Raw genomic sequence first — 24,778 nt, 5'->3', positions numbered from 1 at the left:
GAGCACACTTTGACCCCTTTGAAAGGGAATCCCTCTGCTCCTGACCCGTCACAAGGGGTGTCGGGTGTTGAAAACGACCACTTTAGTGAGACAGCTCCTTTTCTTGGTTGTCTGATTCTGTAGCCTGCAGAAGTCAACTTGAATGACGAACGATGAGTTTGAATTGTGGATGAGAGCAGTCTATTGTTCAAGAGTCCCGCTTTTCAACACGATCCATTTCGATGGGAGACAATTACCCAAGTAGAGTAGTATTCACTGTCCATTATTCCCTTTTTGTCCAGGCTTCAAAGTCCAGTAGGATTTGAGCATCTGTATAATGATATGACACCCAATATAGCTCTTCCAGACTAAACATATAATGCTTTGCTTTTACTGTATATCTTTGTAATGTCAGAGGGTTTCAATAAGTTCAACTTTACAATTACACTGACAAGTCTGAAGGTGCTGTACATACAAAGTGAAGATTCCCTCAGCAAACAGCACCAGACAGGCCACGAGCCTATTACAGTATCAGTAGCTAAAGTCTTGCCCATTTGCAAATGCAATTAAAAACTCAATTTTAGGACTGCTTTGTGGAGAATGATAAACAGTGGAGTAATCCTTAGATTGTTCCACAATTGGCTGGTAGGCGTCTCACTGAGTATTGGAAACGCAGAGAAGGTTTTGGTAGATGGATGAGTCAGTCATTACGAAAAAATATTGACATTGAGAAATTGAAACCTGACTAAATGAAGATAGAGTCTCTCGACCCAAACCATACGTTTTTTTTTCTTTAAAAAAAACAAAAAAAAAACACAGGTAGGCCTATGTAATTTCAGAACTGAAATGTGAACCTAGTAAACAGAGCTAACAGTGCCATATACCCAACCAAACAAGACAACAGCTGCCAACTCGGAAGCCCCTCAGAAGAGAGCAATGAGCGAACGGGACTGTGGACAGCTCCTGGTGCTGAACACTGGCTGCGGCGCTGCTCTGACAGCAAGGACCATAGCCGTACAGATTGTGTACAGATTTTCCTCCCACTCTGCTGTTTAAATAAACGACTTCCTGAACTCTTGCATTTGAATATTTTCACTTGATGTCAATCAGACATGAGACATTCGCTGTATTGACTCGGTTTGTCACTCTGGCACCTCTGAAAAAGAGACTATTTCTTTCCTTTCACTGTGATTGCCCGCGATCATCATTGTCATTTTATTACAGGCTTGTGCCCGTATTGTTAACACAGGATCCGCCCAATAGAGCACTATGGTGAATGATTCTGAATAAAGCGATCGATAGTGGTCAATGAGGAGGGCTTCGAGTCACCACGGGGGTCTGCTATCTCTATAGTCAGACTCTTGTTCTCTTCGCTTAGGCTAGATGTCGAAAAGTATGCGGCGCATTATAGACTAGGCTTTAATTAACGTTATTACTTGTGTCCGTTGCGCAGCTCCTATACGCTTTCGAATTGAACTTCGGAGTGGGTCCGAGGCACAGCTGCCTGCAGCTTTAAAGGCGCTCATTGGTTGTTTAGCTAAGATCATTGGCCGCATGAGGCTAGTGTGCCTGTATTGATTTATCCTAAGTGTTGACAAACGCACTACTTGTGCTTTGCAGTTTGAATCTGCCTCAGTCGGATGCATAGAGAAGCGTTTTTGTTCAACGTCATTTCAAGTTTGATCAATATCGTCCTGCTGGTCCAATTGGAGGAGCTGTATTCACAATCTGATCCGCCACTCGCACCACCACCATCTTTAGGAGAAGTCCTTTCTTTTGCCCACAGTTGCAGAAAAATTGCTCGGCAGCCCGGAGTGCACCTCAATGAACCTAACTGGTGCACTGTGAGCGCAGAGCATTGATCTGGAGGGTTTTGCGCCTGATACTGCGTATGTTTTGGTTCAAACAGTTCCTTTTTAGGGGTTGCTTTTAAAAGCTCGGAGAAAAATGGCACAAAGCGTGTTCCTTTTTTTACTGTGGCTTTTCGGCAGCTCCCTCGCAGGCTTTCCTAATCAGATAAACATAGGTAAGTAGTGCGTTCTGTGTTCTGACGTTTGATGTTTTAATACATAGCTACTTTTACGTTGTCTTGTTTAATTGTGGTCGTCGACATAGCCGAGAAAGCACACTGCAGAAAGTAGCCCAGTGACCGGGTTAGTAACGCGAGCTATGAACTTGCATTTCGAGTAAAAAATGTGATGAAACAGCTGGGTACATTTACGAACCTTTCAAACAGAATAATCTTAGTTATGTGATGCTTTTTTACAAAGGCACAGGCTCTTAGCACAGGGCTACTGTGAAAACATAAAAATGTCAAGTTAATAGATCATTACATATTTGAAAGGAGTTTCAGCAAATATACTAGTACTAGAAGCATGCTAGAAGGACAGGAGCATGACCATGCAAGTACTGCCAAGACAGAGCCCATGACAAATAAGCCAATTAATAGCTTTCCGGTGTCATATATTTCTTTTAGCTGAATTAAAGTTGTAATATCGATAACAAATAATTGCTAATGTTAGTATTCATTCTTTCTCTTTCAAGGGGGGCTTTTCATGCGGTCGACGGTGCAGGAGCACAGCGCTTTCAGATTTGCCGTACAGCTCTACAACACCAACCAAAACATGACCGAGAAGCCTTTCCATCTGAATTACAACGTAGATAACCTCGAGTCTTCCAACAGCTTCGCTGTTACCCATGCGTGTGAGTATACTCGGGATCATAAAAAAGGTCCCCATACAATAGCGTAGTCGTAAATGTATCCTCTGAGCGCTTGGAGTGTTGCTCGCCTCCTCACTCCCATCATTCGTCTCCCTGCATCGCAGCCTACTGCCTGAGAATTTAAAGTGGGATATATAGACCTATGAGCATTACAAGTAATGCTTAGTAGACGGAAAGAGCGAAAGTAATGTTTTTGATTGTACCGAAATTCATATTGCACAGTCTAGCTTTGCATTTGTCTTCCCCTGCATTTGTAATATCTCGTGTGGATCAGTCATTGAGACATCATGAGGCTTAACAGTGTTGGTCAAAGAATTATGCAGGGGTGAAGAACTATGCGGAATAAAGTTCACCTTAAGACCCTCAGTGGTGAAAGTGCCATCATCATGATCTAAAACCAAAACAAAAGGAATATTCTAATGCAGTACAGTTGCCAAGTGTTCTTACTTTCATGATTTGATTAAGGCTTAAGTGAATAGCTTACATCTTATTTTGGTGTAAGCATATACACCAACGTAATTCTGGCTAAGGGGGTGTTGTCTTCAAATAATATAGTAATAGCTTTATCTTCACCTTCTGATTAGGTTGTTTTTCTGATCATGTCAGTATATTTCGGACAATGGTGTGTGAGCCATTGTGTCAGTTGAAGTTGCTGGAAGGAGAGAGATGAGAGGAGTATCCACCTCAGAAATAGTCTGTGGGCACACATTGTCTGTATTTCTGAGTTTGTCTTTTTGAATTCAAATCAAGTTCCCTTGGCAACACACACACAGAGTGCTATGGCTCTGTAGATATGGAGACACTGGCACTAGTTGAAAAGATAGCATAACCGATTATACAACTGTGGATTTCAAGGATTCCGCGTGGGTGATTTTTAAATGTGTCTTTATCAAGTGTGTGAAATTGTGTAGCTGTGTATGTAGTGGTGGACATTTTGAAGGTGTTTGCCTCCTACTGGTGTGCTCGCCACATATGTGAGACTGTATGCTTTTCAGCAAGGAGTCTTCTGCTAGTCCACAAGGAGATGGTAAAATGAAATCCATAAGAAGCAGCTCAATATTACCATTCCAGACCGTGACCTGTGGTGCCTCGACATGGGCTCTTCGCCGGTAGATTTCTTGTCCACATTGCTGAATAACCATTGACCCTCGCTTTGCTGGTTCAGCCAGTAATGGATGGTGGTGGGGGCTTGGGGGCAGGGGAGGTTGGGGGGGGGCTAGTTTCCTGTCTACTTGCTGAGTTCTCCCTCTACCCATACTACCTCTACCCCCTGCTATCTCCTATGGCAACTCTCAGGCTTGCCTTCCTCTGCAGTGTGGCAGTTCATTAGCACCCAGACCTCATATTGCCTCGCCGTGCCGTCACTGAAGAAAAAAAAAATCTATACCTACACAGCCCTTCCCAACACAAGCAAATGAAGTGGGATCTGCCTTGGCTGGGGGTGGAGGTGAAGGAGACTGAGGGAGAAAGAGAGAGAGACAGAGAGATGGAGAGAGAGAGAGAGAGAGAGAGAGAGAGAGAGAGAGAGAGAGAGAAAAGCTGGAGCGTCGGCCACGAGCCGAGTCGCGATCACGTCCTAATGAGCCGTTGGCGTCGGTGATAAGAGAAGGGGAACAATAAACAAAGGGGTAAATAAATAATAGATAACGGCGCGCAATTTCACGCGTGTTGAAGAAGCAAGGGACCATGGGAGGAAAAAAAAAAGTGAGAGGGCTAGATTTCCGAATCTAATTAAATCCAGGGGCAGACTGTTTGCAAGATCCAAGGAGTCCTGTGGGAGCCGATGCCCCATTTCTGCTCCCGCACTGTCATGCGCTCGCAGCTCCATCAAGAGCGGCGCTTCAACGCCGCCTTCATCATACCAGCCACTGTGGAAGACGGCTTGATGATTGTTGAGGAAACTGTCATTTTCAAATGAGAAGACAAAAATATGAATGCCATTCTTGTGGGGGGGGGGGGGGGCGGGGTGCAGAATGCTATTGGTTGTCAGAAGATATCACAGTGTTGCCAGCGCACTGTGATATGCATATTGACAGACCAGCTCATTCATGTTTCATATGTTTATGTCATTTTCCACATACGGAAAACCAGCCAAATGTCAATTTCATTTGTGTGCCGAAGAGCGTTTTACATGTGTAATCCACGGGTACTTTGCTGAACCTGACCATGTTTCTTTTTTTGCAAGAGCTGGTTTCCTGCAGTATATTGCTATTAATATACACATGATTAATGTCTACCAAAGAATTGTGTAGCTGTCACCACTGGCAACAGAGAAGCCTTGTTGAACTAGTCTTCTGGCAGAGTTTTGTCAAGGTCTCCATTGTGGAGAAGGATGATGCATGCACAACGCTTGATCTGATGCTTGTGTGGATGGCATGGCGCCGTGATCTTGTTGAGCCGCGGCTGTGATGCGGAGGACACTTTGGTAGACTATTACGGGGATGTGTGATGAAGGCCTCAGCGTGGGCCTTGAATGCAGCCAGTTTTGAAAAGCTCGGCTGCTTCACTCCCAATTTCCAGAGAGCATTTCTGGGTAATGTCCCTATGGTATGAGAGAGCGGATTTGCCAGTAATTCCGAAATGCAGAGGGGAGAGAAGAGTACTCCATTTTAAGATTAGATGGAGTGCCGATATGAGGTGAAGGCTTGGATCATTTCAACTGCCAGAACAGCTGCCTGTTCGCAGTGGAGACTAGATACTAAGTGGGCATGTAACTTCCTACAACCAGCAAAAAAAGTCCCCTTCAGATCCTGCGAGGCTCCCATCCAAGGTGCTTCATTAAGTCACTCTGCAGTGGGACTGTATGATATCAGTGCATGATGTCATTTCTGATACAGTGTGTGCGGAGTAGCTTCCCTGCACCAATTCCCCCGGAAGGTATCGTGTTAGAACCTAACTTATCACCCCACAGAGATCTCATATCCACGGTCTGGATGACTTCATTTGGCACATAATCACAAGGCAGAGCCCGTCAGTGATGTTGCAATGTCAACAAACACGAGCACTAACAAAAATCAATGGTTCTGTTTGTCATCACCTCATATTTTGGAAAACATGGGGTATCTCATTCGCTGTGTGTTACTGACAGAACCGGGAGTACTTAAATGCTCAGATGACGTCCCGGAGAGATTCCAGCGCTCTCTGTACATTCAATACTCTTGAACAAATCGGCAAACAGAAACAAGGCAGACTTTGGGGACCTGCCAACAGCTTGTTCAGGCCTACCCAGACGCCTGTGATTGGCACATGACCAGACTTGTATGTTCACAACTACGATGGCTCCCTGCTGTTGCCTTGTCTTTGTTGCGAAGGGAAAAAAGTGACTCATGCTGAAACATATTTCTGCTCAGAAAGATGCACCACAAGCTCAGAATTAGCTCACGTGTCCCTATTGCTTTGTCTATGATCCGTCCATGCAGTAATTTCTATGGACGCCATTCGCTGAAGTCTTAAATTTTTGTGATATGTTGTGTATTTCTGTTATTTTTCAGGGGGATTTTTGGATTTCAGTTCAAACTTTTTGCTTACAGTAGAGTTGCAGGGCAGCGCATGCAGATGCGCATTTGTGCAAGTGGTCATGTTGACTGAGGAGTTTACTGTGATGTCCAAAATAAACTGACAAGGAGACATGCCTAATCCTCAAAAATAGATCTGTGTTCTGGCTGTGTAGACAAAAATAGGCTTGGCTTGTCTCCATTTTTTTGTATATGCCCTTTCTTTTTTGGTAAATCAAACACAATGCATCATATAACATAGGCATTTGCTAGGCAAGGAGGCATGAGGGTTGAACTGGAACTGGAAAAACAACAAAGAAATCACGGTGCAATCATGTGTGCAGTCCAGAAAACTGTCAGTGCTAGCTTGGTGAAATATGGGCCCTGTAAATATATTCTAATATTATGTGAAAGTCCTTCGTTTTCCAGCACTTGGCTTAAATAGTTGAATGATAAATATGGGAGAATAGATAGTAATAGCAGGCTTGATAGTTTCAGCATAGCTCATTATAAACACAACAGCATTCATCACTTCAAGTGCCTGTAATGATACATATCTAGAAATGTATTATTAACACAAGAAAGCCCTTTGGACTTGAATCTATGCCAAAGCCATGGGAAGTGTTGCTGCAGTGGCAAGGATGCATATGGCTTTTCATCTACTTTGTGCAGTGGATCTTAATTTTGTAATAAGCATCATTACTCAATATTTTCTCAGACCAACTAAGCATAAACAATACTGTCCCAAAACATTTCCACCCATTGTGTACTGGAGTACAATTCTCAGTGCATTTCTGCACCCTGTGTGCAGTTTTCACCTTTGGACCATGCACTTTTTGCATTCATGATGACTTGTGTTTTTATTTCACCAGAGGTCATCTGTTTAGCTTGCTGTGTGCTTCCGTGTCCTGGGCGCCTCGTAGAGACCTCTTTTTCATGTTTATTCTTCAGTTGTGTGTTTTTGTTGCTCCACTGCGCGTATTTTTCAGTCTGGGCTGCCACGCCACGTCTTGTATCCACAAACCTCAGCTGTGCTTTCGCTCTTCGTGAGACTGAACTTTTGTCAGTGCTCTTTCTCGTATATTACTCACAGTGGATGAAACTGCCACATGGCATTGTGTTTTTCCTGGGACCACAGCGCACACTCACAGTTGTTTTTGGTCTGAGCCTCAGAATGTGCCCATAATAATTAGTACTGCTGCAGTTGGTCTGGTTGGGTTTGTTGGGTTTGTTGTTCTTCCGTTCGCATTGTAAAAACCCTCAGAATTGATTGAGTAAACTTCCATTTCATGAGTCTTCCACCATTTTATGGATATTGCTCCAATAGTAAATATGAAACATTTCACATAATTGTGGCCCTCTTTGTGTGGATAGGCTCATCTGTTTACAAGTTCCTGTTGTGATCTGATGGCCAATGAAATGGGATATATGTTACTCGCAGGCTCTGATCAAACTTGTATGCATCTTCCATGTGAAATTAATAATTGGATTTTCTTTCTCATAAAGGTCCTGCTCTCAAATAGAATCAATAGGGCCGATATTTCAAATTGAGCTACTTTGTGATTCTATGCACACAACCTTCACCTCTTCAAAAGGACCCATAGGGATTTGTGATTTGCAGAGACGATGAGCAATGTGTCGAGTGCCTTTTGTCAAGGTTTCTCATGTTCTCTGTGAAATGCTTTCGTGCTAGTTAGAACCAGTTTATTGTTTTGGTAAAGGTGAATAGAAAAATAGATTGGCTTGGCTCTACATATATTTTAAGAAATAAATGTAAGAGTGGATTCGTTGAATTCTTTTTTGAATAATTTAAGTAAGGGATACTCTCAACATAACTGCAATCATTTATTTTGTTTCACAGCATGAAAAGACAAACCATTTTTAAACATGGAGGAAGCAAAATATTTTGTGCCCCAATTCTTAAGTTTTGCTAGCATTGAAGACTCAGAATGTTAGCATATCACTAGCAAAAATAAATCCTTTTTTTTCCCTGTGAGGCACAACAAACAGAAAGCTATTCTCTGAGTCAAAATGCTTTTTTTTGGCAATTGCTTTTAAGCCATGGTATTAATTGAATTAGTGACCAGCAGCAAAACAATATGTGGTTTTGCTAATCCTTTGGGCAGAGCTTTGTAAATATACTCCATTCAATTCCGAGAAGCAAGACAGATGTCCTACTTCTTTGAAGTATAGGCACTAGAATTGGAAAAAAATCTCTAATTACTTTGGGCCCATTATGCCATTCAGGGCCAAAACTTGCAGGTGCGTTTAGCATTGTTGAGGCGAGCGGTTCAAAGGGAAGCAGCCCACATGTAAAGGCTCTCCCCCCTCTCTCCTGATAGCCGTGGCTTACTCATAAAGAGGTGGGCTGGGAGGGGGATTGTGCAGCTTTGTGTCTCCGACTTGAAGGGACAGAGAGGAAGCAGCATCAGGCCAGACTTATATAGTCATATTTATTAGCCTCCTCTCCTTGATTTGTGTTAAAAGAATGACTGCTCAATGCCTGGCTCTTTAATCTCCCCCCTCTGTCCCCACAAAGGCCTGCATCCTTCATTCTGTCATTAAGCTAATGGCGTGTGTCCCCTCTGCCAGCATTTTCACATGTGCCTGCCCCTTCCTTACCGGGTTCTCCAGGTTCCTTCACCAGCGCACACAGCAGATGGGGATGTGGGGCTGCAGCTCTCTGCGGTACCCGTTTTCTTTTTTCACTTTGGGGAGATAAAAAAAGGAACAAAGGCAAACAACAGAGGTCTGCATTAATTGCATTTGCCCTTCTGAAGGCTTAGGTGAGGAGACGCTGCAGAGAGGGAGCAGGGCCGCTGTGTGAAGACCGAATCCCTCAGTGGGAGGGGTGTTAGAGAGGTGAGGGCTCAACTAAAGAAATGTCTCGCTGTGTGAAGGTGTCCTTCCAAACCGGCCAATTGTGTGTGAATAGAATACAGTTTATATCTATATATACTGTACCTTTTTATATTACCTTTTTATATTACATACCGTACCTTTTTATATTTTATTGAAAAGGTATACTTTAAATATATATCAGATATGGCGGTGTGCTTGGGGAGAGTGAAGGCTGCTGCCAGTTCTTGTGTGTGAACACAGGCATACCTGTTGGCATATTACATCTGCTTGGCCATGAAATAATTCCGAAGTGCCCGAGAACAGCCCTCTGGCAGTGAAAGTTGTCACGATTCCTGTCCGCGTCAATATTCACCTCAGGTTATGGACACAGGCTTTTGAAGAGATCAGGCTAAGCCATGATGGAAAGCTAGCTGCAAAGGGCATATCTAATGTTAGGATGAGAGATGAAGCTTTCCCTCTCTTTTTTTCCCACACATAGCAAAGAAGTAACTCTTTTTTTGATGGACTTGACAGCAGATGCATGGGATTGTACTCCCTGGGAGGATTTCGTAACATCATGCACTCCATCTTAGTCTAGTGCTAGTGCCTGATTTGGGGCTGGGCTTGCCCCTCAGCCTCCATCTAGCGCAGAGAGAGGATGAGCATGGGGAGTCCTTCCAGTGAGAGGGAGCCTACTGTTAGACAGATTTCTGCTGCGTTGTATCATAATAATAAGGAAAAGCAGAGCAGAGCACAAGGGGGTCTTGTGCTACATTCGTGCTGCACTCAGGTTTTTTCCCAGGACTTCAAAAAATTAAGAGCGAGAGACGCTCCCTGAATGGATGGTGGAAGTCCACAGTCTGATGTAACACAGCCACCGTCCACAGCTCGTGGCTCTGCTCTTGAAAGGGCTTTTTTCATCAAAATAAGGAAGAGGTTTTTGAATCTCATTTACTTCTTTTAGTTCAAAGGAAGCCCCTCTCTGTGATTTCCCTTCATTTCTGCTGTAGTGGGCCACTGTGTGGAAAAGGACAAGAGATGGCATAGTGCTCTGTCATATGTGGCATGATGAAAGCTGGGGCCAGAGACCTATTAACAAAATGGCCACTTTTAGTGTCGGAATTAGCGGCGCTAGAAAACCCGAGACCTTTAGTTCTCGTAACTCTGAAATGGAACACACTGTATGTTTGAGTTGTACAGCACATTACATTTTAAAACACATTAAAAATACATCACTTTTATTCTTCTGGTTGGCAGCACATCCATGTATTTAAACAAAAGGCGTTCTGAGCTAGTACGCAGTAAATATGAAAGCCCCAAGAGACTGCTCTGGAGGGTGTCCTTTGAGATGTTAATTATTTAATTGAGCTTGAGTTCAAATGTACAGAGCCATACAAAGCGATGACTAACAGGCCCATGTGAGTCTGTCACATCTCATTTAATACAAACAAAAGGTTGCCGGCAAAAGTGATAATAACCAGCCCATTTAATTAGCATTTAGCAATGACTAGCCGTAATAAAATCAAGTGTGCTCTCCCAGGTGTGGCAGCTGTTCCACTGAACCAGATAGGACCAAAAGGAGCCATTCAATGAGGTCAATATAGTGAAAACGACAGTGACCTTTACATAACCTCTAGCCAGTGGGAGCTCTGCGCGTCCCCCAAGGGGCCTTGGTGCCGGTCATTGGAATTCTTGCGTTAATATGGGTCAGCTGAGGAAACTTCAAACAGATGGCTCAGTGCTCTCTGACCCGAGAGCGGAGAGAAACGATCCACCGGCGAGGACGAGGCGGACCGATGGCGTCCACACCGAAGGTCGGCCGCGGCGCAACAGATTGATCAGTCACCCACCCAGAGATGAAGGCGAGAGGAGAGGAGAGGCCAGCCATCAAACCCCGAAACGCAAACGTCAGATAGGTGTAGGTGTAGGAGAGGAAACGCCGCTAGTGGTGTTGGTTTTGAAGAGCACATGAGCACCCAGAAGAGATAGGAAGCGCCCACGCAGTGGAGTAATCCAGCCTGGCTCTGGAGCCCGTCAGTAGCAGCAGTAGGGTTTGGGCAGGTGGGGGGGTGGGGTGGGGGGGGCTGGCTGCTGTGGAGAGCCCACAGGCTCTGGCAGAGACTAGAGCAGCCGCTTCAGAAGGGGGGAAGGATCGCCCAAGTACACAAGTGCATGAGAAGGAGGAATGTAGGCAACAGAAAGGAAAAAAACGAAAAGAGGAAAAATACAGCTTCACTGAATGTAACATTAACTTTGAACCTCTGTCTGAGCCCTGGTGCAGTTTTAATGGTATCGCTGTTGTGCTTGAATGTTTCGTGGACTACAAGGAATGTAGCCGGAGAACAGAAACTGGAATGAGGAGGCTGCTTTATCAAAGGCTCCCGTCACTGGCGAATGAACTGCCTTTTTCTGAAGGAAGATAGCTAAATAGCCACCGTCCACTGAAAAATGGCACAAGATGTGTACAAAATTGCGTATGGTTTGACCATGTTACTGTATACAGTGTGTGTGTGTGTGTATACTGTATGTGTGTATATATATATATATATATTTATATACATATATATATATATTTATATATACTGTATTTATTTGATGTTTGAAGAATTGGGAGTAGGCTGAGGGGGATGCTGAAAGATGCAGCCGTAATGAGATACAGCCTTCGCCTCACTCTGAGGCAGATTCAACACGATGAATTTTTAATCGGAATATCAAAAGATCCTCTTTAAGTGAACCTGAGGAGAAGTGTTGCCATTACAGGCGTGTTTGTCTTGGAATCGCTGCTGCTCGCAGATGTTGTTTGATAAAACAACAGCTTTCAACCGGTTCCGCTGCAGCAGTTTAAAGCGGGCCCGACTTGTGTTTGTCATTCAGCCGCCGAGGAGCCCTGGCCAGGCTGAGAAGTACGCGGCCGACAATCGTTTCAAAGGCGCTCGGAAATCACATGCAGGATCATAGCATGAATAGATGCTTATTTTTCCGTCCTTGTAATTCTTGCCTTGGCATATGCTTCCCCTCTAAATCACTGTGAGGCCTTACATTTGCGAATGGCAGGTGTTGTCTTTACCCGGCGAGTGAAGATGATATCAGCATGATGATGTGACAGAGAATAATGCTCAGCTGACCATGAAATGCAGCCATAAACAGTGTGAAGAAGCCCAAACAGGCTCTCGGAGCCATAAAATTCCGCGAGAGGCGCGGAAGGCCTTTATTCACATGAGCTAGCTGTGAGGCGCCGATGAACGGTTTACGGTGAAGGAAATGGAACTGGGTTAGGTGGCGAAGGAGAGGGAGTCGAGGTGTTAGTGTGGGCGGCACATAGCAGTGGCTACTGCCGCAGACTGTGCTGTTGACTGTTATTTATTCAAAGTGGCTTAACCACGGTTAAAAGATGGCGTAAGAGAATGGGGGTGAGGGTTTCTTGATGCGCGTCACCTTAAAGTGTCCCCCAGGCGGAACCCCTTTTTCTCCCCCCCATCCTGTCTCGCCTCAGATCTCCAGACTGTTTTTTTTCCGAGAGGCCATTTCAAGTCCTTTTCTCAAAGCCATCACAGCTGTTCAGGCCTTCGGTACTAATCAGTGTCCAGTCCTATAGACTCCGGCCTCCCAACAATACCCGTAATCAGTGACTACCTCCTTCTGCTTCCATTCATGATCCGGCTCGGTGCTGGAAGCCGTCTATTGACTCTGACTTTTTTTTTCCTGTCCGTGCCACACAACAGCGCAGTATCTGGCCTCTGCCTTGGCGTGATTGTTCTCGATGAGGTCAGGCGAACCGGCTGGGCTCACGCGGCCTCCCTCCCCTCGCCTTTCGGCGAAGCCTCAGCTGCGGCTCAGAAGCAGGCCGGCAAACAATTCCCTGCATTAATTGTTTTTTTTGTTTGTTTGTTTGTTTGTTTGTTTGTTTTTTTTAACTCGGTAATCTGTTCCTATCCCATAAAAGCCTCCCTCTCCATTGTCTAAATGCAATCCCCTCTGCGATGTTCGCCGTTTAAAGGCCAGGCGAGTGACACAAAGGCGGCGGCTGACAAACACAGTGACAAACGGCTGCGCGTCACGTGTAGGGTATCATGCTCTAATCCAAAAGCAAATGCTAAAACACAACAGCGCCGGCCGTGGGCACCGTTTCAAAGCGCCCGTCGGAGCGCTGCGGATGGACCGCGATCGGGGCTCCGCGCCGGGCCACCGTGCAGCTGCCCGCACCACACCGGCAGGCTTAAGCCCTGGCCGGCCACGGGCCCCGCGCCGTCATTACACGGGATTGCGAGTGACCGTTTGCACAGCGGCGGCTTGCTGGAAGTGTGTCACCGAGGGAGCCTTCCTCCCGGATCCTCCTTCTGTTCCGAGCACGGCGAGGCATTAGCATATTTCTTGGAGCAGCACTCGCACTCGCACTGATGTCTGCCAGAAAAAAAAGCCCAGGCTGTTTAATATTGAAATAGGCGCATTGCATAATAGAAGATCAGGGGATGTATGCACCATGTATGTTTTCTTACACAACTAAAAAACGCCATCACTTCACTGCTTGCCCATGTGTACTGCATGTGCGTGACTGGAGCAGGGCACCATACATTGTGTACAAGCCTGAACAGATGTTTCCATAGGAACATGTGGGAGGCTGTCATAGCTTATATTTAACCTATATTATGTTCATATGTATACAAGATCAGACAAATAGGAGGGGGCTGCTGAAAGAAAACTCTGGGCTGCATATTCACACCCTCAGAAACGGCTTTTGTTGTTTGGAATCTGCCATTGATCTCCGACTGGCTTCCTCCAAGAGTGACTTGAGGAATTGATTCTTTTCTGCAAGCGATTTGCCACAGAAGAGAAGTCACAATAGTGTACATAACCACTTCGATGAGACGTCAATGGCGCAATGAACACTGAGGATGGCTCCACTGCATATGCTCAACGCGTCCCTGTGAATGCATTGTGACTGTTCTCAGGGCTATTATTGACGGATTTCTCTATTGTTTGTTGAATTTTTGTTTCTGTAAAACCCTCATTGACTGCCTGCTCTCGGCTTTAGGCTGCTTGTTTTCTGTTTGTGAATGTGAGCGTTGTCACACAGGCAATGGCCATCCAGACAGACTGGAACAGGGCTGCACTGTGATGTCCTCTATGGGATGGATGAGATGAGATGAGATGAGATGCTCTGGCATTAACCCTGATGATAGGCTGTGCAGTGTCTTAATGTGACAGCGCACTTAGGCCGATCTCTTCAGTCCCATGGACCAGTGGGCATCAGAGAAATCATCTGAGGGCAAGTGTCACCCCCAGTATTGTAAATCAGGGCATAAAAAAACCATCACACTCGAATGAGTGGGCATGAGCCTGAAGCGCGGGGGCCTTCATTTACTGAATTTTGTAAATTATTTTTGTGCTTTTTTTTTCTCTCTTTTTTTTTTTTGTTTTGGTTTCAGTGCGGGTGAGTAATTGGGTCTCAGTGCAGAGCTGACCGCACCCTGGCGTGAGAAGTAAATGACCGTGGTGTGTGTTCTGTCCAGAATGCTCCGCTCCTCTCCTCTCCTCGCCTGCTTCTCTGGAGAGAAGAGACGAGAGGAGGGGGTGTGATGTGGACAGTTGCTCTCGCTCGCCTTCAAGCATCACCAGATAAAAAACAGATTCAATTCCATACTTAGGCAGGCCTTGTGTGTGTGTATGTGTGTGTGTGTGTGTGTGTGTGTGTGTGTGAGCGTGCGCGTACTGTATGCGAGGCTTCTACCACTTTTGCATGATAATGCAAAGTGGCAAATGAAATGACTTTGTGGCCAACCTGCAAAGTATTTCTTACTTTTTTCAGTCTCTCTCTCTCCCCCCTCTCTCTCTCTCTCTCTGTCCCCCTCTCCTGCTGCCCTTCTCATTGGTTGACATTGGCTTTTGTCATTTTGAGGAGGATGGGACGTGAATCAGCAAGTCAACCCTGGGCGGACAGATGCAGCGTAATCCTCCGCAGCTGCGGACTGAAAAGACAATCTGGAACATTTCCATGTCAGCCCCTGACTCCTCACACGGCTCCGCGGGCCTCTCTGGACCTGAAGGAGCCAGCCGCGAGGAAAAAAAGAGAGAGAGGGAAAAAAAAGAGAGAGAGGGAAAAAAAGAGAGAAAAAAAGGGAGAAATTAATAAATAAATGTGCGAACAGGAGGGCTTTTGAAGCGGCACACACCAGGGCTCCGCCAGCGCTGCGAGGAGAAAGCAAAGCGATGCTGTCACAGCTCCGGGGGCGACAGGGGCCATGCTATGCATTCTGGGACGGTGGAGGGCTAAGAGTCTGCGGCCCTAATAAGCTGCTTTGCCTCGACAGCAGAAATAAATGTGGTGCGTTTTCCTTTCCTTTTTTTTCTTCCTCTTTTTTTTCTTTGCTCTCTTGGCTCTGGTGGTTTCCTGGTGGTGACAGCTTGTGACCCTCCAGTGGCTAATAGCTGTCTCTTTGATCACCTGCACTGCTCAGCGCGCGGGCCGCGGCGGCTCTCCTCTCCTCCTTTTAACCCGGCCAGCCTCCCGAGGCGCCGGGCCGCACCGCTCCCAGGCCACCGCGTCACTTCCTATCACTCGCCGCCCCGCTGTGGCTCTCGCCGGGCCGCGGCGCCCTGTAAATATGTGACCTCGCTTCTCCCTCCTCCCTCGCCTCGCCTCGCTCCCTCTCTCCTCTCCTCTCCTCTCCTCTCCTCCGCCCCTCAACAGCATTCCAGTGGCCTAGTCCCTTTGGAGCTTTGCTTCTCTCTCCCTCCCTCCCACTCTCTCACTTGCTTTCTTTCTCTCTCTCTTTCTCTCTTTCTCTCTCACACCCTCTTTCACAATCACACCCTTGAAAGCCCCTATTGGAAGTGTCAGTGTCTCCGGCGTCCGTGGTGGATGCGTGTGCAGTGAGTGGGAGAAGGTTTTGATGCTGATGAAGAACGGCAGCGAGTCCACACCCCCCTCACCCCAACGCTCCTTAACCCCCCGACCCCACCCCCCCGGCGCTAGTGCCAGTGCCCCTAGCGGCCACTGCGGTACCCACATCCCCCCGTCCCTCCGCTCTAGTTGGTGCCAGTGCCTTCATGCTGTGCTGTTCTGTGTTGTGCTGTGCTGTGCTGTGCTGTGCTGTGCTGTGCTGTGTTGTGTTGTGTTGTGTTGTGTTGTGCTGCGTTGTGCTGTGCTGCACTGTATTGTGCTGTGCTGTGCTGTGCTGTGCTGTAGTGTGCTGTGCTGTGCTGTACTGTGATGCGCTGTGTTGTGCTGTACTGCGCTATACTGTGCTGTACTGCGCTATACTGTGCTGTACTGCGCTACACTGTGCTGTACTGCGCTACAGTATACTGTCCTGTGTTGTGCTGTGCTGTGTTTAGTTATGTTGTGCTGTGCTGTGTTGTGCTGTGCTGTGCTGTACTATACTGTGCTGCTGTGCTATACCGTGCTGTGTTGTGCTGTGTGGAGGCTGCTTGCGCTACATGTCTCCGGTGTGAGCTGGTCGTGGAGCCCACAGCCTCAGTGGTGCTGAGTGCAGCAGTGGCCTCAGATCTGCAGGAGACAACATGAAGGAGTGAGGAGGAGGGGCACCACGCCATCGCCAGGGCCTGTGTTCTCTCTCTCTCTCTCTGTCCACCTCCTGTCTCTCTATCCCTTCTTCTTATCCCCCTCACTCACTCTCTCTTCCTTTCTCCCTCTCTTTCTTGCTTGCTCTTTCTTTCCCCCATTGTGCTCCAGCCTTTCAGCAAGCTACTGCCACATAATCAAGGATTCCTCAAACATGACACTCTCTAAGACACAGGAGGCAGGGGAGCACAAAGAGACAGGCAGTGTGTGTATGTGTTAGAGAGAGAGAGGGAGGGAGAGAGAGAGAGAGAGAGGGAGAGAGAGAGGAGTGAAAAGATGGAGAAAGGAGAATTCTAAATGTGAGGACTTCAAGGTTAAACAACCTCCCCCTCCCGTGCCTGCCTTTTATTATTCTGGGCAGTGGAAAGTGCAAGGAGCTGTGAGAGAGAGATGGAGAGAGAGAGGGAGAGTGAGAGAGAAGGAAAGAGAGAGTGAGAGAGACAGCCCCATGGAGACTGTTTTAAATTCATGCCTGTAATCAACCAAACAATACAAATCCCTCTCCGGTCCGGATCAGCCACCATCAGCGCTGCTGGCCATGAATGCAGATATGGAATTTGATCAGAGCTCCTCGGGCCCAGAAAAGCTTATTTTCGCCCCGCTTTATCGTGTCGGAGACCCGTGTTGCGATCGCTATCTTGCGGGTCTTGGTTTCCACGTTGGAGGGGATGGGGAGGGATTAGAGTGCGTTTTAATGGGATGCACGACCCCGGCGCTCGGCAACATGAAACCCCTAAAGGACAAGAGCTGTCAGTCAGAATAAATTCATTTCAACTCCAGGGATGTCAGAAACTGATACTGCCTGTTAACAGCCTGATATCTGCTAACTTTGTGATTTTGAGACGCAGGGCTGAAGGAGCGCTGGATTGTTTGGAGTGTGTGTGTGTGTGTGTGTGTGTGTGTGTGTGTGTGTGTGTGTGTGTGTGTGTGTGTGTGTGTGTGTGTGTGTGTGTGTGTGTGTGTGTGTGTGTGTGTGTGTGTGTGTGTGTGTGTGTGTGTGTGTGTGTGCTGTGTGTGCTGTGGTGATTGGGAACACACACCATGGTGCTCTCTCTCATACACACAGCCGCACCGTGCTGTTCTGCCTGGTCCTCTATAGGTGCTGTGGAGGAGGCTGTGAAGGATGGCGACGTGGGAGCAGCCGCAGCTGCATGCTTCACCCTTGATGATTTAGCAGAGAGAGGGAGAGAGAGACAGGAAGGGAAGTGTGTATATGAGAGAGAGAGAGAGATGGAGAGAGATGCAGAAAGGTAAGGAGTGAAAGAAAGAGAGACAGATACAGGAAGGGAAGGAGGGAAATAGATATATAAAGAGAGAGAGAGAGAGAGAGAAAGAGGGAGGGAGAAAGAGTGAAAAATTTTTGCTAATGCCACCATTTCCCTCCATGCTGTAGCCTCCTGCAGCTGTGTCTAGTCGGCGCGGTAGCCACCCATATATTAAAGAGCAGAGGCATGAAGGGGAACAGCCAGCTCGTGGACTGCAGCTTCGTTAGTCAGGGAGCGAGCGAGAGAGAAGCTATTAGAAAATGTCCTCCTTTACTGTACCCTTAAGGCCTTTTGTGATGGTGCACACTGCCCACCCCCTCCTCGTACTTACTCCTGTTCTGCTCTCATCAGATTGTCCATGGCCGTGTGGGAGAGAGAAAGAGAGGAGAAAGAGAAAAAAGATGGAGAGAGAGAGAGAAAGAGAAGAGAGAGAGGCAAGATGCAGTGCTGGCCTTGATTATCACCCAGTTCATTCTGCTTGAGATGGGTGCTGAGGAAGCGTGTGAGAAGACAGCTGTCTGTCCTGCTATGACTTTGTGTTGTTACCTCACCTCTCTCTCTCTCTCTCTCTCACACTCTCTCTCTCTCTCTCTCTCTCAGTTCCCTTGCCATCCTCTCATTTTCGCCTCCCTCCCTCCTTCCCTCCTCTCCATCCTCACGGCCCCTCCTTTCTTTCTTCTTCTCCTCTGCCATGCTTGTCCTGTCCTCTTCTCTTCTCTTCTCTTCTCTTCTCTTCTCTCCCCATTCTTTCATCACCCCCTCATCTTCTTTCTTCGTTCCCCTCTCACTGTCTCTCTTGACTGGGCTTATGCAGCCATCACCCTCTCCCTCTCCCTCTCTCTCTCTCTCTTCTCTTTCTTCTCTCTCACTCTTCTCTCTCTCTCTCACACTCTCTTCTCTCTCTCTTTCTTTCTCCCTCTCTCTCTCCCTCTCTCTCTCTCTCTCTCCCTCTCTCTCTCTCTCCGGCTATATTTGGCTGTCCAGTCACTGTCAGCTCCCCCCCCTGGTTGCCTGAAGCTGGGCTGAGGGGGGCATTCCTTATCCATCAGAGAGCATGCTCAAGCCCCGCGGCGCTGATTGGGGATTAGTGGCTCGCGAGGGGACTTTGTCAACAGCCTCCTGGAAATCCAATTACAGAATATCATAAGCCTAACATGTTTCATACCCTACTTTCTCCTCGCGCAAGAACTCGGGGAAACGCAAGCCCACTCGGGCAGACGTTACATTTATACACACACATATGCACACTCACACACACACACGCACACACACACATATACACACTCTCTCTCTCTCTCTCTCTCTCTCTCTCTCTCTCTCTCTCTCTCTCTCTCTCTCTCTCTCTCTCTCACACACACACACACACACAGACGTACTCACTCAGACACATTCCCTCACACACACGCACACACACAGAGAACTACACACACAGAAGTTACAGTATGTAAAGATCGAGATGAAGTGGGCTGTGGCATTTGTTGGGTCTAGTGTGTGCATTCTCCTGTGATGGTAAAACCAATGGCGGTTACAATAGAGTGCAGATCGGAGGCAGATTTCTCTGGGTGTGTTGTTTGCTCAACAATTGGATTATCTTTTGGATCGGTGTTGAGGGAAATGTGTCTTTTCATGACAGTGACCACAGTGGTCAATTAGTTGCACTGCCTTCCTTTCTCCCGCCGTCACTGTTGCAGAACAGCACAGGACCTATCATGTTGCATAAGGTATCGCCCCACGTATACCATTACGTGTAATTAATTAGGCGCAAATGCTCTCCTTTTGTTATGTAGCAGAGGAGCAGTGCACGTTTTCTCGGGCTCTTGGAAAGAAAATCTGCATTCAGTGACATTTGAAGATAATGACTTGATTCCTGGCAGGCTCTTTGAGCATCTGTATCTGTGCTCTTTCTCCCCGTGCTCCGCTCTCCAGCACTGGCTGAGGCATTTAGAGGTCTCCGAGTGGTAATTGTTTCTGTAATCATGGCAACCATCTCCCCAATCACCAAATCTTAAGTAGTCTCCTCTAAAGCCAGCCACCCAATAAGACAATGTGCGTGTGTGTGTGTGTGTGTGTGTGTGTGTGTGTGTACGTACAGCTTTACACAAGCCAATAAGCAAAACGAGACACGATAAACGGAGCTTCGAATAACCTCTGTAATGGAACCATCACCCTGCTCTCTTCTCTCTGGGCCCGCCATGATGCAACACAACTGCATTGCCATCGAAGCCTCTTTCTCTCCTCTCTCTGTCTCTCTATCCCTCTCTCTCTCTCTCTATCTCTCTCTCTCTCTTTATCTCACTCTCTCTCTCTCTGTCTGTCTCTCAGAGAGCCACACTGTATCGACTGTGGCGGGCAGCCTGCCAAAGCAGTCAGGTAAGAAATCTCCCTGTGCCGCGCGCGCGGGCAGAGAGCTGTTAGGAGCCTGATGGGCAGTTGGCGGGCTGCTCTCGGCAGAGTAAGTGCCAGTGTCATGAGCGTGGCGTGTCAGGCAGGCCCGGGGCCTGGCGAGGGCGGGCAGTGGGCAGCGGGGGAGGCAGGCAGGCAGGCAGGCTTTTGTGTGGCCGGGGCCCCCGGGTGCAGAGGAGGTGGGCAGGGAGGGGGTGGGTGGGTGGCGCCCCCGGTGGTGCGGGATGGAACAGCACGTCCAGGCTGTCAGAGCCTCTGGGCTGGACATTGAGGAGTGAGATTAGCCACAGGAGGGTGGGCCACAGAGCCCAAGGGGTAGGCTGCTTTTTAGCCATCCATCACACACACACACACACACACACACACACACACACACACACACGCACACACACAGATATATACACACTCTCTCTGTATATACACACACATACTGTATATACACACTCACACACACCTAGATATATACATACTCTCACATACAGATATATACACACTCACGCACACATACACACACACAGATATACACTCACACACACACACAGGGCAGAATGAGCCATAGAGAGCTGCTGAGGAGCTAGCATAATGAGAGCCAGCTGTATCAAGTGGCGTAGCCTTTCTGTTCGGTGTCTAGGTCTATTCCTGTCAGCGGTGTGAGTTTAGCGCCAACTTTGATCCAGAATCAGCCAGTGTGGGATAACATTAGGTAAGACGTTATATAACATCTGATTAAATCATTAACCAGTTATGTGTTTCGTAATATAAGTGTATTCTAATAATATTGCTTGTCATGGACACAGACCAAGCACCGGCGTATTTCAGTGGGTCAGTCGAGTGGACGGTGAGCGCCAAGGGACCGTGTCGAGTGTTGTTTTCAGGGCTGGCCTTTGAGCGCACCGTCTGAAGCACCTCATCTCACAATGAGAGGAGCGGATCCAACCCCCCCACCCCCTCCCCACACACATATACACACACACATACACACACACACACACACACACACACAGCCCTCCCCTCTCCCTGCCCAGCAAGCACTTATGAGCTATCTGGCAGTGACAGTGTTCTCAGTGTTTTGGAGGAGGACAAAACTGATGTGGAACGATGAGGGGAGGAGTGTGTGTGTGTGTGTGTGTGAGGGGCGAGGAGTGGGATGATGGAGGGGGACATGGAGAGGGAGTGGGAGGAGAGCAAGACAGAGAGAGAGAGAGGGAACGAGAGGGCGGAGGAGGAATTACCAACGACCAACGCACACACTCCATGATTGCCACTGACATTCACAGCAATCGCTTCCTATCCCAGGGCTGTGTGTGACTCTCCGTCGGGGCTGTGGGGGGACGGGAGGCGAGGGTGGAGGGGCTGGGGGGGGGGGGATGCGGCGTGCCTCCCACGCAAATCACAACACTGATTACATTATTCAGGGTGGAAAATAAGCCTGTAGGACAGCAGCATTTAGAGAGATTCTAATCATTTCAACACCAGTGGCGATTCCAGCTCTTTAGGTCAGTCATGCGTTGGCAAACGCGCCCCGCGCTCCTCCCTTCTCACGGCTCTGATGTGCCCAGCGCAGCGGCAGCGGCAGCGGGAGCGGCAGCCGTGTGTTTGTTTTGTGGCTGTGCGGAGGCCGCCGGCGCTCCTGGAGGGGAAGGCGATGGCGATGGCGGTCGGGTCGCCCGAGCCCTCCAGGCTCTCCGCGCTGATGAGCGGCGCCGAGATCCAGGACTCGTCCAGCGAGGCGAGGAAGGAAAAAAAAAAACGAATATGTGGCTTCACCCGAATCCCCTCCTCCTCCTCCTCCTCCTCCTCCTCTTCCTCCTCCTCCCCTCCCCTCCTCCTTCCTCCTCCCCTCCCAGTAAACACGCCTCATTGAAATGCGACGTGACATGTGAGGAGCGCTGAATTATGGGAGCTGATGAGGCGAGGCCCTGGGCCGCCTGTGAGTCGGGGACACAGTCTATTTCCACCTACAACATTTATTTCAATTTCGCCTAATTACTCCTAGAAAAAGGGGCCACGCAGAGGATAGCACAAACGCTCAGGCACTGACACTCCGCCGTCACAGCTGTTATCTTCCCCTCCTCTCCTCTCCCCTCCCTCCATCCATCTCTCATTCTTTCCTTCCTTCCTTCCTTCTCTCCTTCTCTGCCTTCTCCAATTCTCTCTCTCTCCTTCCTCCTCTGATGTTCCACTCTCATAGGCTCCGGCCAGCGCCGTCCCTGTACAAAATGGCCCGGGCGGCGAGAGCAGGAATGATATTACTGAACACAATCTGAAATGCACTCAGGTGAAGAGGACAGCCAGGCTTGTCGAGAGAAGAGAGAGAGAGAGAGAGAGGGAGAGAGGGATAGAGTGAGAGAAAGGGAGGGAGGGAGGGGTTGCTTAAGGGAGAATCCAGATGGAGGTGGGTGGGGGGAGGCAAGGTAAGCGGGTTCAAGCAGAACAGTGAGCAGGCTGGCCGGCAGACAGGTGAAGCAAGAAGGACACAGAGAGAGAGAGAGGGATAGAGGGAGGCGGGCGGAGGAAGAAACATTTTTATTAGAGGCAAGAGGCGAGGTGCTTGTTTGAAACCCTAATCAGGCCCAGACAGTTGGAAACAGGGAGGCAGACAGCCTCTGGAGTCCCACAGGAACGTGTCAATGGACGTGTCAGCAGCATCTCTAAATTAAACACAGCGCCCGAGAAACAACCAGCCAACGAGCCAAACAGAAAGAACGAGCGAGAGGAAAGAATAACAAAAAAAAGAAAAGAAAAATGAAAGCGACTGAAGGCTAGAGGACGTAGCCTCTTCCTGCCTCTCCCCCCCCAGCCCCCACCCCCCCGCCTGCTGCTGCTGTTGCGCCGTCCCCACAATATCCCTGTCAGTCTGCCGCAACCCTGTTATCAGGGCTGTTAGCCAGAGTGATGCGTGCTGCTGCTGCTGCTGCTGCTGCTGGCAGTACTGTTAGTGTTAGTGCTGCAGCACGGGCTGGAGCGCTCGAGATTGCTGCTGTCTGCAGGAGAAGAGAAGAGCAGAGAGGAGAGGAGAGGAGAGGAGAGGAGAGGAGAGGGGAAGAGAGGAGTAGGAGAGGACAACTCCACACCTCTCACCAGCCAGCCAGCCAGCACATCAGGGGCCCAGAAGGGCTCTTCAGCCAGAGGCACCCTCTCACAGCCACCCCAGCACAGGACATCCCCTCAGCCCTCCGACAGATAACAACCCCTATTTGTCTGTAATAAAGGGGGCGCTTCTCGGGGGACTCCACACAGGGGTGGTTTCAGTGGTGGAGGAGGAGGTGGTGGTGGTGAAGGTGGTGGGGTGGAGGGTGTTGAAGCGCTCTGTCTATGGTCGCCTCCTTCCCGTGCACTTAAACGGCGGCCATGGCGAGGGAGCGGTGATGGCAGGGATGGTCAATCAGTGCCTGCGCGGGGCTCCTCCATTCATGGCCATGGAGACGCGTCGGCCTCCCGTAGTGTCCGCTGGCCTGTTCGCTTACAGTGTTGTGAGCTTGACGTCTGACATTTTGTGAACGTTATGCCGACGGAGCCGCGTCGCCTTTCGGATTAATCCTCTCCTTGCTTCCCGCACAGCATGGACCGTCTTTCTGGCCTCGGGCAGCGCCATGCTCACGAGCGCGAGTCGTCAGCAGCATGGCATTAGATCTAAAGCATGGCGCTGGATGTTGCCAGCTCACAGAAATGGGCATAATTAAGTTCCATTTGCATCAAGTGTTTCGGGGAGATTATGAACCCTTGATCAGCCAATCAAACAGACCAGGCTTCAGGAAGAAAGCCATGGATGATCTGTCTCTGTCTCTCCCCTCCTCACTGACAGTCTCACCACAAGCACTCCACTCATTTGTGAATAATGCAATTATACTTTTTCGGGCCAAGCACATGTTGTCAAAGCAGATTTCCGTCTTGATCTGGATTTGTTTGTATTCCGCACGAGTCCGGAATGTTCTCGCTCTCAGTGGTGGCTTATTTTTGGAAATCTTTATTTTCCCTTTTCTTTTCCATGCTCACAGCCAGTCTGTTTCCATTTCCACAAGTGAGTGTTTGGAGTGTTTTCTTCTGCCTTTTAACGTGTGGCTGGGTAGAGTGTGTGTGTGTGTGTGGGTAAGAAATCCCATTTGGTTTGTCTCCTCCGTTTTTTTTTTTTCTTTCCTCCCCCATTTTTTTGTGTCGCGGACAACTATGCTTTTTCGCCCGAGAGCTAACAGCGCATTTCTCTCTCTCTCCCTCTCTCTCCCTCTCTCTCTCTCTCTCTCTCTCTCTCTCTCTCCCTCTCTCTCCTCTGTTTTCTGATTCCAGTCTGCTCCCAGTTCTCCAGAGGCGTGTACGCCATCTTTGGCTTCTACGACAAGAAGTCCATGAACACGCTGACCTCCTTCTGTGGGGCGCTGCACACCTCCTTCATCACGCCCAGTTACCCCATCGACTCCGACGTGCAGTTTGTCATCCAGATGCGCCCGGCGCTCAAGGGGGCCGTGCTGAGCCTCCTCTCGCGCTACAAGTGGCAG

General features: G+C 48.5%; 1 protein-coding gene across 2 annotated transcripts in view; it reads left to right on the top strand.

Moving 5' to 3' along the window:
• Positions 1-2,570: 2,570 nt before the first annotated feature.
• Positions 2,571-24,778, top strand: part of gria3b (glutamate receptor, ionotropic, AMPA 3b) — an 81,713-nt gene continuing 59,505 nt past the window's right edge. For both annotated transcript variants that reach the window (XM_062524810.1, XM_062524811.1), the window contains exons 1-2: positions 2,571-2,682; positions 24,570-24,778. The exon at positions 24,570-24,778 is cut by the window's right edge and continues 31 nt beyond it. In XM_062524810.1, coding sequence (XP_062380794.1) covers positions 2,604-2,682; positions 24,570-24,778 — 288 coding nt within the window. In that variant the 5' untranslated portion in view covers positions 2,571-2,603. The remainder of the gene's footprint in view (positions 2,683-24,569) is intronic.

Source organism: Sardina pilchardus, chromosome 21, assembly GCF_963854185.1.
Source record: "Sardina pilchardus chromosome 21, fSarPil1.1, whole genome shotgun sequence".
Lineage (NCBI taxonomy): Eukaryota > Metazoa > Chordata > Actinopteri > Clupeiformes > Clupeidae > Sardina > Sardina pilchardus.
Note: the sequence above shows the minus strand (reverse complement) of the source record. Positions and strands in the feature narration are given on the sequence as shown.